Source organism: Entelurus aequoreus, linkage group LG16 (genome assembly GCF_033978785.1).
Source record: "Entelurus aequoreus isolate RoL-2023_Sb linkage group LG16, RoL_Eaeq_v1.1, whole genome shotgun sequence".
Classification (NCBI taxonomy): Eukaryota; Metazoa; Chordata; class Actinopteri; order Syngnathiformes; family Syngnathidae; genus Entelurus; species Entelurus aequoreus.
This window is the reverse complement of record NC_084746.1, coordinates 21252788-21266752: the sequence shown is the minus strand read 5'-3', so window position 1 is coordinate 21266752 and position 13965 is coordinate 21252788. Positions and strand designations below refer to the sequence as shown.

Genomic DNA, 13965 nt, shown 5'->3' with positions numbered 1-13965 from the left:
CTCCCTTTTTGCTTGTGCTGCTGCCTTGAAACCTCTGAAGCTCCTGGCTCTTCTGTAAAATTATTGACCTATTGACTGCGTTCAGTGTGCCCAACTTCTTCAGTTTGTAGTCCACCTTGCCACATTGTCTCTCCATCCCAATGTTGTGCACAGGGGTGCCATCAATGTTACTAGCCTGTTCACTGACAGGGTCCATTGGGAAGGTCTCCTCATCCATCCTCTGCCTGGCCAGGACAGTCTTCAGATGGGGCAGCATGAGATCTGTCAGCTGCTTCACTTCATCCAAGTATTCGGCAGCCACGTCTGACACTGAGTTCAGGACATGTCCAGTGCCTGTCCAGCCACTATAGCATTCTTGGAAATGGGCTATCTTGACCTGCATGCAGCCCTTGTACCATGAACTGGCCTACACCTTTCTTTGTGGTGCTCTCCGATGCATGTTATCATTTTACCTTTCTCCTTCTCCTCAAGCTTAACCACAAATAGATACAGACTTTGAGCCTCAATTTGCTGCACAGCTGCCGTTATGCCAATGTGTTTTCCTAAGATATTATTTTATTTTTAATGATAGAAGGGAGGAAAAGGGGGCAAAAATCATGTCCGATTTAGTTTTTTGGGTGGGTTGGGGGGTTTATTTCATGATAGCTACCAACTTCCAATACATAATATCTCTCAAATGACCCAATGCACCATCACTGAAGTGGGCGTAATCATTTTCAAAAATGTTTATTTTTAGGCCATTTATCCCCTCCCCCTGTGTCTGTGTGAAACCTGTGCTTGTCAGTGTCTGTGTGGTATACCTAATAGTGTGTGTGCAGTATGTGCACTCTTCTGTACAGTACAGTGTGCATGTCTGTTCACAGTATACAGTATTTCTTGCATAGTGCGTGCGTGTGTGTGCGCCCACACGCGCGGGGGGTTGAGGGGCCAAGACCATGTCAGGCCCAGGGGGCCAAAATTTCTTAATCCGCCCCTGCCTGTGTCTCTGTGTCTGTGTATGTACTGTATGTATGGATGGATGTAGGCATGTATGTGTATGTATGCATGTGTTTGTATGTGTATACAGTATATGCATATACATACATATGCATGTATGTATATATATATATATATATATATATATATTTTTTTTTTTTTTTAATGCTTAATGTTTTGGTTCTTTGTCGATTGCCATTTGGATGATTGTTGATTAGCATCAACATTGTTTAATTTAGAAAAAATAAACATGAGTATTCAAACACAACAATGAGGCCTTAAAAGATCCCAGCCTCAACACACAACCTTTTCTTGTATTTGTCTTTGACTGACGGAGTTGTACTTGTGTTTCACCCCAAGCATGTACACTGTACATTTAGGAAAAATAATACTTTCTATTTGAAAAATGTCCAACATGTTACTTAACATTTTTGTGTAATTGTCATTTGTCACATAATAATTTATGTTGTATTATGTTTTTTACTACAGTATAATATTAATTTTATTGTTATATTATACTTATTTCCAAAACAAAATATTTTTTCTGGCATCCCATTGAGGTGGTGGGTATTTTAGGACCTCACTTTTGACTTTGTATGCACATGTTTTTTTTCTAAACCAAACAAAGTAAACTCGTTTGCTATCCTTATGTCCAAATGAGAATCAATAAGAACCATAAAGTGGAATCGAAAGTGGTATCAAAATTGGAATCATATACATTTCCGTCTCCATCTGTGCATACATTGTACATACATTGTACATATATTTTACAGTACATGTACTGTATATATAATGTACATATTTTGCATATACATTGTTCATACACTGTACATATATTATACATACACTATACATACATACATTGTACATACGGTGTACTGTACATACATTGTAAATATATTGTACATACATTGTACACAGTGGATATTAAAAAGAGAGAAATAACCACTATATAGATAAACAATAAAGACTAACTTTGAGTCCAGCAGTGCACTGCAGCAGAAACAGGTCCAAGTAGTCTAGCTGCAGTTCTGTCAGTGATGTATTGAAGCACTTTGGGATGTCTTCAACCGCACAACAAGTGCACTGCAAAGACAGACACATTTCCAATAACTTGACATTTATTGGCTTGCTTTTATTTTGAAGACTGACTGACGGAAAAAATACCACAACATGAAGAAGGACAAAAGACAGGAGTTTATTGACAGTGGAAGACATTTAGGTCAAGACATAAAACATAACTGAAAGTAAAAATAAGCCTCTAATTTTATATCGACAAAAGTGGTCGACCACGTATGTTGACATCCTTTATTATCTCATGTCTCTGAACAAAGTCACAAGAAAATGTGCAAGCAATGGAAAGTTTTGCTGATGTCAACAACCACTAATGTCGACATGAGTCAGTCAGTGCAAGGTATGTCGATTTAAATGTGTTCCAATATACATACAACATTCACACTGATTAGAAAGACTGATTTTTTCCTTCACGCTCCATCTGAATTTAAGTCCTATTACCGTATTACCCGGACCATAGGGTGCACCAGATTATAAGGTGCACTGCCAATTAGCGGGTCTATTCAGGTCTGCACTGCACTGCATTATAAGCCGCATTAAAGGGGTCATATTACGATATTTTTCTAAATTGAAAACATTTCCTTACATAACATGTAATGGTGGTTCTTTGGTCAAAATGTTGCATAGATGATGTTTTACAGATCCTCTTCAAGTCGCTTTCTGACAGTCGCTTCAGGATGCGCCGTTTTGTGGGCGGTCTTATTTACGTGGCTCACTTTCGACCGTGTCTTCTCCCCGTCATCTTTGTTGTAGCGGTGTAGCGTGCAAGGACGGGAGTGGAAGAAGTGTCAAAAAATTGAGTTAACTGTCATAATGACATTTAGACTTTACTTAAATCAATACCAGAGCAGCATCTCCTTATCCGTGGCTCACTAGTGCAACGACAACACCGGAAATGTGTCCCGTGAAAAAACGTCCGACCGGAACTCTCTAATAACTAAGGTTCCGTGGGTGAATAATGTAAACTCACTACACCGGTAGTTTTTAGCGCTTCCATAGCAAGTCTACTGACAGATATAAGTTAGAGCTGTACGCTACTTTGTATTAGAAATGGAAACAGCGGAGGATGAAAGTCCCATATCAAGAAGATAAAGAAAAAGAAGAAGCTTATCGACAACGGTGTCACCACGGACTACAAAGGCGGATGTGCACACATTTTCAGGACTTATGCAGATTCCAAATACACATCAGCAGGTACCAGATGGTAAGAAAAGTTGGCTTTGCATAATATTGCGAAACAAAACTCTCGATAAAATGTTTGCTAATAAGGTGCCTTTTTGCGGTCCTTATACACACACCATACTAATACTTGTATGTAGAAGAGTACGTCTGACTACCGTAGCCGTAACGCGCCGACAATCCATCAAGTGGCGTGGCTTCATAGCTTTTTGAGCGGCGTGTGTAATGTTCTATATTCTCAATGGAACATTTAAAGTTTTGGTGTTGTTTACTGGCGTCATATTGCAGTCTGCACGTATTTCTTATGTGTGACTGCCCTCTACTGGTTACACTTATCGTTACACCATGTACCAAATAAAATAGAGGTTGGTAAGCACAACCAAAATGATTAGGCGCACCGGGTTATAAGGAGCACTGTCAATTTTTGAGAAAATGAAAGTATTTTAAGTGCGCCTTATAGTCCGAAAAATACGGTAAGAACCTGATATTAATGAATAACACACTAACAGAGAAAGTATGCTTTGCCTTGCCCCTACCCGACACCTCATATTCCCCTTTCATGCCACCCCGACAGCTCTTGTTATTGTTTACTCCACCACCTACCTTGTTGACAATGAACATGTCTTGGCGTCTGATGATGCCCTGCTGCATCTTTGAGTGCAGAGCCTTGCCAATGTCCACTTGGTTGCCATAACAGCAGGCCGTGTCGATGTGGCGGTACCCAGCAGCAATGGCAGCCTCCACTGCATACTGGACCGACGTCCAGGGAAGATGGGAGGGCTGTAACAATACACACGCCATTATTACGATAATGACACAGTAAATATTGTTATGTATTCATGTATTTTGTTTCTCGGTTATGTATTTATTTTGTTTCAACTGTCACCTGCAGTCTAACTTGTCAGAATACAGGAAAATCTACTTTAATTCAATAAGAAGACAAAATTATGATAATCTATCCATCCATCCATATTCTACCGCTTATCCCTTTCGGGGTTGCGGGGGGTGCTGGAGCCTATCTCAGCTGCATTCGGGCGGAAGGCGGGGTACACTCTGGACAAGTCGCCACCTCATCACAGGGCCTATGATAATCTAGCTATGTTGTATATTTGTTTATACAATGATAATATATATAATGACAATCTAATGATATAATGAATCAGACAGAAAAATTGTATGATAGAAAAAATGCCTGCAATATATGGATTTATTCAATTTTATTTATGTATCAACAGGAGTTGTGTGAAGGCACTTTATGGACCAGTTAAAAAAGTTCTTCATACTGAAGTTAATTAACTCATATTTTGTTCTACATGTTTATACTGAACTTGGAGAAAGCAAACCACCAGATTTAAAGGCCTACTGAAATGATTTTTTTAAATTTAAACAAGGATAGCAGATCCATTCTATGTGTCATACTTGATCATTTTGCGATATTGCCATATTTTTGCTGAAAGGATTTAGTAGAGAACATCGACGATAAAGTTTTGGTTGCTGATAAAAAAAAGCCTTGCCTGTACCGGAAGTAGCGTGACGTCACAGGTTGAAGGGCTCCTCACATTTCTCCATTGTTTACAATGCAGCGAGAGCGATTCGGACCGAGAAAGCGACGATTACCCCATTAATTTGAGCGAGGATGAAAGATTTGTGGATGAGGAACGTGAGAGTGAAGGACTAGAGTGCAGGGCAGGACGTATCTTTTTTCGCTCGGACCGTAACTTAGGTACAAGGGTTCATTGGATTCCACACTTTCTCCTTTTTCTATTGTGGATCACGGATTTGTATTTTAAACCACCTCAGATACTATATCCTCTTGAAAATGAGAGTCGAGAACGCGAAATGGACATTCACAGTGACTTTTATCTCCACGACAATACATCGGCGAAGCTCTTTAGCTACGGAGCTAACGTGATAGCATCGGGCTTAAATGCAGATAGAAACAAAAGAAATAAACCCCTTACTGGAAGGATAGACAGCAAATCAACAATACTATTAAACCATGGACATGTAACTACACGGTTAATGCTTTCCAGCCTGGCGAAGCTAACAATGCTGTTGCTAACGACGCCATTGAAGCTAACTTAGCTACGGGACCTCACGGAGCTAACGTGATAGCATCGGGCTTAAATGCAGATAGAAACAGAAGAAATAAACCCCTTACTGGAAGGATAGACAGCAAATCAACAATACTATTAAACCATGGACATGTAACTACACGGTTAATGCTTTCCAGCCTGGCAAAGCTTAACAATGCTGTTGCTAACAACGCCATTGAAGCTAACTTAGTTACGGGACCTCGTCAGAGCTATGATAAAAACATTAGCGCTCCACCTACGCCAGCCCTCATATGCTCATCAACACCCGTGCTCACCTGCGTTCCAGCGATCGACGGAGCGACGAAGGACTTCACCCGATCATAGATGCGGTCGGCGGCTAGCATCGGATAGCGCGTCTGCTATCCATCTCAAAGTCCTCCTGGTTGTGTTGCTGTAGTCCGTCGCTAATACACCGATCCCACCTACAGCTTTCTTCTTTGCAGTCTTCATTGTTCATTAAACAAATTGCAAAAGATTCACCAACACAGATGTCCAGAATACTGTGGAATTTTGCGATGAAATCAGAGCTTTTTGTATTGGATCCAATGGGGTCCGAATACTTCCGTTTCAATCATTGACGTCACGCGCATACGTCATCATACATAGACGTTTTCAACCGGAAGTTTTGCGGGAAATTTAAAATTGCACTTTATAAGTTAACCCGACCGTATTGGCATGTGTTGCAATGCTAAGATTTCATCATTGATATACACTACCGTTCAAAAGTTTGGGGTCACCCAAACAACTTTGTGGAATAGCCTTCATTTCTAAGAACAAGAATAGACTGTCGAGTTTCAGATTAAAGTTCTCTTTTTCTGGCCATTTTGAGCGTTTAATTGACCCCACAAATGTGATGCTCCAGAAACTCAATCTGCTCAAAGGAAGGTCAGTTTTGTAGCTTCTGTAACGAGCTAAACTGTTTTCAGATGTGTGAACATGATTGCACAAGGGTTTTCTAATCATCAATTAGCCTTCTGAGCCAATGAGCAAACACGTTGTACCATTAGAACACTGGAGTGATAGTTGCTGGAAATGGGCCTCTATACACCTATGTAGATATTGCACCAAAAACCAGACATTTGCAGCTAGAATAGTCATGGTTAGAGTGTCCGCCCTGAGATCGGTAGGTTGGAGTTCAAATCCCAGCCGAGTCATACCAAAGACTATAAAAATGGGACCCATAACCTCCCTGCTTGGCACTCAGCAACAAAGGGTTGGAGTTGGGGGTTTAATCACCAAAATGATTCCCGGGCGCGACGCCGCTGCTGCCCACTGCTCCCCAAGGGGATGGGACAAATGCAGAGGACAAATTTCACCACATCTAGTGTGTGTGTGACAATCATTGGTACTTTAATCTTTAATCTTTAATCTTAATCTTAATTAAAGATTAAAGACTTTAATCTTTAATTTACCACATTAGCAATGTATAGAGTGTATTTCTTTAGAGTTAAGACTAGTTTAAAGTTATCTTCATTGAAAAGTACAGTGCTTTCAATGTGACCCCAAACTTTTGAACGGTAGTGTATAAACTATCAGACTGCGTGGTCGGTAGTAGTGGGTTTCAGTAGGCCTTTAAGTAAATAATGGTTAAGCCCATAATAAATTAAGGAGCCTTAGTTGGACATTCGTATGTGGACTGCGTTAGCTCTCTAACATGAAGAGGCAATACATTCAGACTTTGGAATGCAAAAGTGATAGCTCTATCCTGAAGGACAAACTCCATGTTTATCTTAAACGTCAACCTACAAGTTATGGTATACATCTGTTGTCTTCCCAGTCACTTACACACAATCATCTCCTTACATGGTCAAGTTGTACTCTCCTGAATTAACACACACCTACACAGAGAAAGAAGGAATATAAGACTGTGGTTCGGCTCCTCCAAGTTAGGAGCAATGTTCCCTCTAATTTGTCAGGTGTGTGAGCAAACGCAAAAACTCCTTGAGCATTCGGTGGAGCACATGTGAGCAACATCAGACGTGCACACTGTGGCCACACCTGCAGCACACCTGTCCCAAACCTGACTAAATAACAAGTTACATTTCTTATTATTATAATCAAATGACAGCAGTCTCTTTTTCTAATGTAATTGTTTTGGCCCACTTACAATGACAAGAACAACAAATATTGTTTTTCATGAGCTGTGTACTAGTATAGTATGTCTGGGTGGGGGTCCTGCTTTGGAAATAATTTGTACCCCTTTCAGATATCGCATTTAGTTCACATTAAAACATTCACATGTTGCACAATGAGATGTAAGCACTGGATCATGTGTACATTCCTGTAACTTTCTGTTTGTGAAATATATATATTTTCATTATTATTTCTTAAATATAATAACAGCATTTCATGATTAATATTTACAAATTAAGATTCTTAATAAATGACAGTAGAATGAGCACACATTTGATTGGTAAATCCTACTGTAACGACTAGGGATGTCCCGATCCGATATTTGGATCAGATCGGCCGCCAATATTTGCCGAAAAATGCGTATCGGCAAGGCATGGGAAAATGCCGATTCAGATCCAGTTTTTTAAAAAAAACTCCGGTCCGTGTTTTCCAACGCACCGATTTAAATAATACATTCCACTTTTCTGCTGCTCCCTAATTTCCGTTCCGCATTTTCCAGCACACCTTCAACACATCCACAGGTCTGTGGATTCTCACGCAGTTGCTTTTCGCTGCTGGCATTACACGACAGCTCTTCTCTATGGCGTCACTCTTTTCTGTGTCTCCCTCTCACAGACAGCAAGCGCACCTTCTTACACACGTCACATACTGTCACGTCATACGTCACATACGTATACGCCCTCCCCGAGCAGAGAGGTAGCAGCATGGCTAACGCTAGCTGTGATGCTAGCGCAGCCGTGCGAGCAATGTTCCCTCTAAGGTGCGCGCCTGTGCAATTGCGCACTGCTCAAGCGTCCTCTGCGCATAGCAATTATATGCCACGCACAAAATCAAATGAAAAAATAAGCGCATAACTATTTTCGACACACGGACACGACAGAGAAAACAGTTTTCGTCATCATTGTTCAAATATTGTAACGTCTGTCGAGACGCTTATCTCCATTCGGTGCCACACGCCCTCACCATCAAAATGCTGAGGCAAAAATTTCCACATCAACACCGTTTGAAAAAATTAGTGATTTTTTTTAGTTGTGATTTCCTTCTCTGCATGAAAGTTTAAAAGTAGCATATATTAATGCAGTATGAAGAAGAATGTTTTAATGTAGACATGCAAGCCTTGAAAGAAAATTTTGAAAATCAAGACTACATTTCCTGCAAATGGGTGCATTTCTACCCTATATTTTAACTTTAGATTTATTCTCATATCAAACTCTTTTGGCTGTCTTTTTGACACTTACATCCGGCGCCCCCCTCCACACAATCAATGTGATTATCTTGTGTGATGACTGTATTATGATGATAGTAAATATCTGATAGTATATATCTGTATCATGAATCAATTTAAGTGGACCCCAACTTAAACAAGTTGAAAAACTTATTTGGGTGTCACCATTTAGTGGTCAATTGTACGGAATATGTACTTCACTGTGCAACCTACTAATAAAAGTCTCAATCAATCAATCAAAACACATAGAATCATCATACTGCTGTGATTATATGCATCAAGTGTTCATTCAAGGCTAAGGCAAAATATAGAGATATATATCGTGTATCGTAATATGGCCTTAAAATATCGCAATATTAAAAAAAGGCCATATCGCCCAGCCCTAGTTCAATTATGCCATTTCTGTTTGTCATGTATAATTTTGTCTATTTTGTGTTTATCCTTGAATAAACAGGTCAGTTTCTTGTTACCAACCATTGTGTATTATTCAAACTCCCCTAATTCAGCTGGCTAGTTGTTATCAAGAGTACTAAAACCCTTTTCAACATGATTCTGACAACTAAGTAGGCTAAATAACTTTAAACTTTAATACATGCTCGGATAGGCCAGTATCGGTCAGTATCGGTATCGGTCAGTATCGGTATCGGATCGGAAGTGCAAAAACAATATCGGTATCGGATCGGAAGTGCAAAAACCTTGATCGGGACATCCCTAGTAACGACCTGGAATTACACGTAATGTGCGGTGTTGGAAATGTCCGACTTTTTGTGTGGCTGTAAACGCATCACTGGCTCAGTGCCATATGTGCATGTGTTGGCACAAGTGAGAAAGACAAGCGGCTGCTGTTGATATGACAGATGGCAGAGTTGGTTTTGGTCTGGTTTGTACGGCAGAAAATGACCAGCTTTGCTAGACAGAAATTGTTTAGCAATGTTTTTGGTCATGTGTTTATAAAGAGTTTTGCTCAATAAAGTGATCGATGGAATTCATGTCCTCCTTAAAGCGACTTGACAGACGTTACAATAATTGAACAGTGATGATGAAAACTGTTGTCTCTGTTGTGGCCTCTTGTCGTCAGTTACTTTAAAAATTGCTTATTTTATTTATTGGATTTTGTGCGCGGCATATATTTGCTGTGGGCAGAGGACGCGTGAGCAGTGCGAAATTGCACAGGCGCGCACCCTCGAGGGAACGTTGGTTAGGAGCGCCTAATTTTTTTGACTTGACCTCCTCCAGGTACTGCAGTCCTGTATAATGATGCTCGCTTGTAATAAAAAAACTTTTGGTTCAGTAATTCGTCTCCGACCTCTCTTTTCATCCAGCCGCACTGTCCTGTCACCCTTTGTCCGGACGAGGATGACAAGACCAGAAATACACATCAATACCTTAAAGACAACTAACATAAACCCAAATGAGCAAGCACTTGGTGACGGAGGCAAGGAAAAACTCCCCATAGGGGAGAAATCTAAAATAGAATCTATGCTCCGTGAGGCAGCTCTGTATCGACTGTTGTGTTGAGATAGAGACAGAGTACAGGGACAGAGGGTAGCTAGAGATAGAGAGACAGATAATAGATAGAAATAGCGAGACATGGAGTAGATCAGTATAGAGAGACAGAGGGTATCTTCAGATAGAGAGATAGAGGGTAGATAGAGAGGCAGAGTATGGGGACAGACGGTAGATTGAGATAGAGAGACATAGGGTAGATAGAGAGACACGGGGAATATAGAGATAGAGGGACAGAGGTTAGCTACGTATAGAGCCAGAGTAGAGTGCAGTGATGGGCAGTAACAAGCTACATGTAGCTAAGCTTTGTAGCTTAAAGGCCTACTGAAACCCACTACTACCGACCACGCAGTCTGATAGTTTATATATCAATGATGAAATCTTAACATTGCAACACATGTCAATACGGCCGGGTTAACTTATAAAGTGCAATTTTAAATTTCCCGGGGAATTTCCGGTTCAAAACGCCTTTGGAGGATGACGTATGCGCGTGACGTAGCCAGTTTAACAGAGGTATGGCTTCCCCATTGAAGCCAATACGAAATAGCTCTGTTTTCATCTCATTATTCCACAGTATTCTGGACATCTGTGTTGGTGAATCTGTTGCAATTTGTTCATTGCATTATGGAGAAAGAAGCTGAGCAAGCAAAGAAGAAAGTCGGTGCGAAGCGGAGTATTTTGCGAGGGAAGTCAGCAACACAACACAGTCGGTGTTTCATTGTTTACATTCCCGAAAGATGCAGTCAAGATCGAAGAACTCGGACAACAGAGACTCTTACCAGGAGGACTTTGGCTTCGTTAACAGACGCAGACGCGATACCGTGAGTACGCTTCCAAACATTTGATCGCTTGCTATAACTAGCTCGAGCTAGTAGCTAGGAGCTAGGAGCTAGAAAAACAAACACCTAGGTGTTTGTTATGCGGGATTAATTTGTGGCATATTAAATATAAGCCTGGTTGTATATATATGTCTTGTGTTTATTTACTGTTGTAGTCATTCCCAGCTGAATATCAGGTCCCACCCGCGCACTTCCAAACATTTGATCGCTTGCCCGTACGTGCGTGTCATGTACGTAACTTTGGTTAAATATATAAGCTTTATGAACCTTGGGTTAGGTGAACGGTCCTTTGGGCTGAGTGAGTGTGTGTGTTGTGCAGGTGTTTGAATTGTATTGGCTGGTTATATATACGGGATCCCGTCCATATTACCCGCTCGAGCTATAACTAGCTCGAGCTAGTAGCTAGGAGCTAGGAGCTAGCATAACAAACACCTAGGTGTTTTTATGCGGGATTAATTTGTGGCATATTAAATATAAGCCTGGTTGTGTTGTGGCTAATAGAGTATATATATGTCTTGTTTTTATTTACTGTTTTAGTCGTTCCCAGCTGAATATCAGGTCACCCCCGGCTCTCACAGCATCTTCCCTATCTGAATCGCTTCCACTCCCCACTAGTCCTTCACTTGCACTTTCCTCATCCACAAATCTTTCATCCTCGCTCAAATTAATGGGGAAATCGTCGCTTTCTCGGTCCGAATCTCTCTGACTTCTGGCGGCCATCATTGTAACCAATAGGGAACTTTGCGTATATGTTCAATTGACTACGTCACGCTACTTCCGGTAGGGGCAAGCCTTTTTTTAATCAGATACCAAAAGTTGCGATCTTAATCGTCGTTGTTCTATACTAAATCCTTTCAGCAAAAATATGGCAATATCGCGAAATGATCAAGTATGACACATAGAATAGATCTGCTATCCCCGTTTAAATAAAAAAAAATTCATTTCAGTAGGCCTTTAACTTAATTTTCCAATAGCTTGGCACACTTTTTTAACAAGTAGCTTTTCCTGTAGCTTAGCTTCTTTTAGACAAATGTAGCGAGGTAGTGAGACGTTCAACACAAATTTAAGAACACACTTTTGAGTGAGTTGAGTTCATGGCAAGTTTTACTGCACATAACAATTACCAACTGTACCCAAACAACACATAAGTCGTTGTGTTTTTATGTCAAGATTTAGACAGATGCTGGTTTTTTTTCACTATTGTCAGAGAAAATGAATCACATCATAGGGGTGGGCCAAAGAAAAGACAAACTAAAGAAATTCATACATTGGGTTGCGGGTTTTAGGGTGTCCCCAACTAAATGACAGATAGTTAATAGTAATGGACCCCTATTGGGTCCATTTGTACACTCTCAGTTACATTAACATTGATATTATAGATGTGAGCCCATGTATAGAAATGCCGTTAAATGTAGTTTTGATGTAGCAACCTACCTTTGCCGTGTAGATTGTAGTGTACCTTGCTACAGTACTCTGGGGATAGCTTCACCCTGTAGTTTAGCTACATTTAGTCGGGAGTAACTTGTAGCTTAGCTTACTACATTTTCCAAATAGCTTTTCCACCACTGGTAGAGTGACAGAGGTTAGCTAGAGATAGAGAGACATAGTAGAGGGAGAGAGGGGAGCTAGAGATAGAGCGACGGAGTACAGATAGATACAGAGTAGAGAGACAGAGGCCAGACATAAAGACAGAGAGTAGATAGAGATAGAGAGACAAAGGGTATATAGAAATGGAGAGACAGAGTAGAAAGCCAGAAGGTAGCTAGCGATAGAGAGACAGAGTAGAGAGACAGAGGGTGAGATAGAGAGAGGAAATAGGACAGAGGGTTTTGCCGACTGACAGTCAATAATCACACTAACAATATCAACAGCAATATTAGTGACAAACAACAATTGACACTCATGCTGATGTTAAGATTGATAACTGTTCATGTCTTGATAATTTATTAATGTCAACTTTTTAATTTTAGATCTTTTGTTCAGCTGTATTTCATTGTTGTTGTAATTATTCTTTCTTTGTGCTTTAATTTGACAATTTGGAATCTTTCATATGTATTCTTTTTTCTTGCGTGTATCTCGGATGACTCATGTTTCTTCCTATCAGTTTCTTTGTATTTCTTGTTGCTGACCTTTGTGTGATCATTTCTTATTCATTCATGTATGTATTAATGTTTGGGTGTGATCATTTCTTGTTTTAATTAATTCATTTTTGTGTGTGATCATTTCTGCCATGCACTAAAAACTTTCACCTTGTTTGATTTCACTAAATAATTTCATTACCACTCTGATGTAAGAGCTGCTTTCAAAGTCACTTGCTTCTTGTTTCCAACTGTCAAATGTCAAAATAAAAGTAGTAACCGTAATCTTCCTTCGCTTCCTTGTTTTCATGATTCAATTATCTAGTTATTGTATTTCTAGAGATCTGTTTTTTTCATAAATCTTTCTGCCAACTCATCAATCTTCTGTTGTCATTGTACTGTAACATATTGTTTGCGTTTCGTTTGAGATGCCAAACAAGTGACAGGTGAGGATGTACAGTATGTGAGTTTTTTAGGCAACATGTCAACTTTCATTACTCCAGTACTTTCTGTTATTATTGGGACTTAAAACCAGCCAACAGTTTGACAACAACAAACCATAAATCATTAATGAAAGGAAAATACCATTATTGATATTCTCTAAAAAATGCCCAAGAAAGAGTAACCTGAACAACTGTAAACTTTATGAGTGTAAAGTATTTTACCTTCCATGTCCGCAAACCTAAAAGTGGCATTTTGGAACCATCGTTCAGATTGATGGCCCGAGCCACTTGCTTTTCATCCATGTAGTCAATTTATTGAGCTGACACTTGAATCAACAGGTTGTCTTCCGTGTTTCTTGCTGCTGACTCGATGCTTCCTCTTTCACTCCATATATTGGGCAACTCTGCAACTGACTG

General features: G+C 40.1%; 1 protein-coding gene across 1 annotated transcript in view; it reads right to left on the bottom strand.

Annotated features, from left to right (window-relative positions):
• The window catches only part of zgc:56622 (uncharacterized protein LOC326033 homolog), a 69395-nt gene extending 55430 nt beyond the window's left edge, over positions 1-13965 (bottom strand). The window contains exons 1-3 of the mRNA XM_062022353.1: positions 13771-13965; positions 3832-4008; positions 1951-2061 (exon numbers count right to left, since the gene is read on the bottom strand). Of these exons, the coding sequence (XP_061878337.1) occupies positions 1951-2061; positions 3832-4008; positions 13771-13851 (369 nt within the window). The 5' untranslated portion in view covers positions 13852-13965. The remainder of the gene's footprint in view (positions 1-1950; positions 2062-3831; positions 4009-13770) is intronic.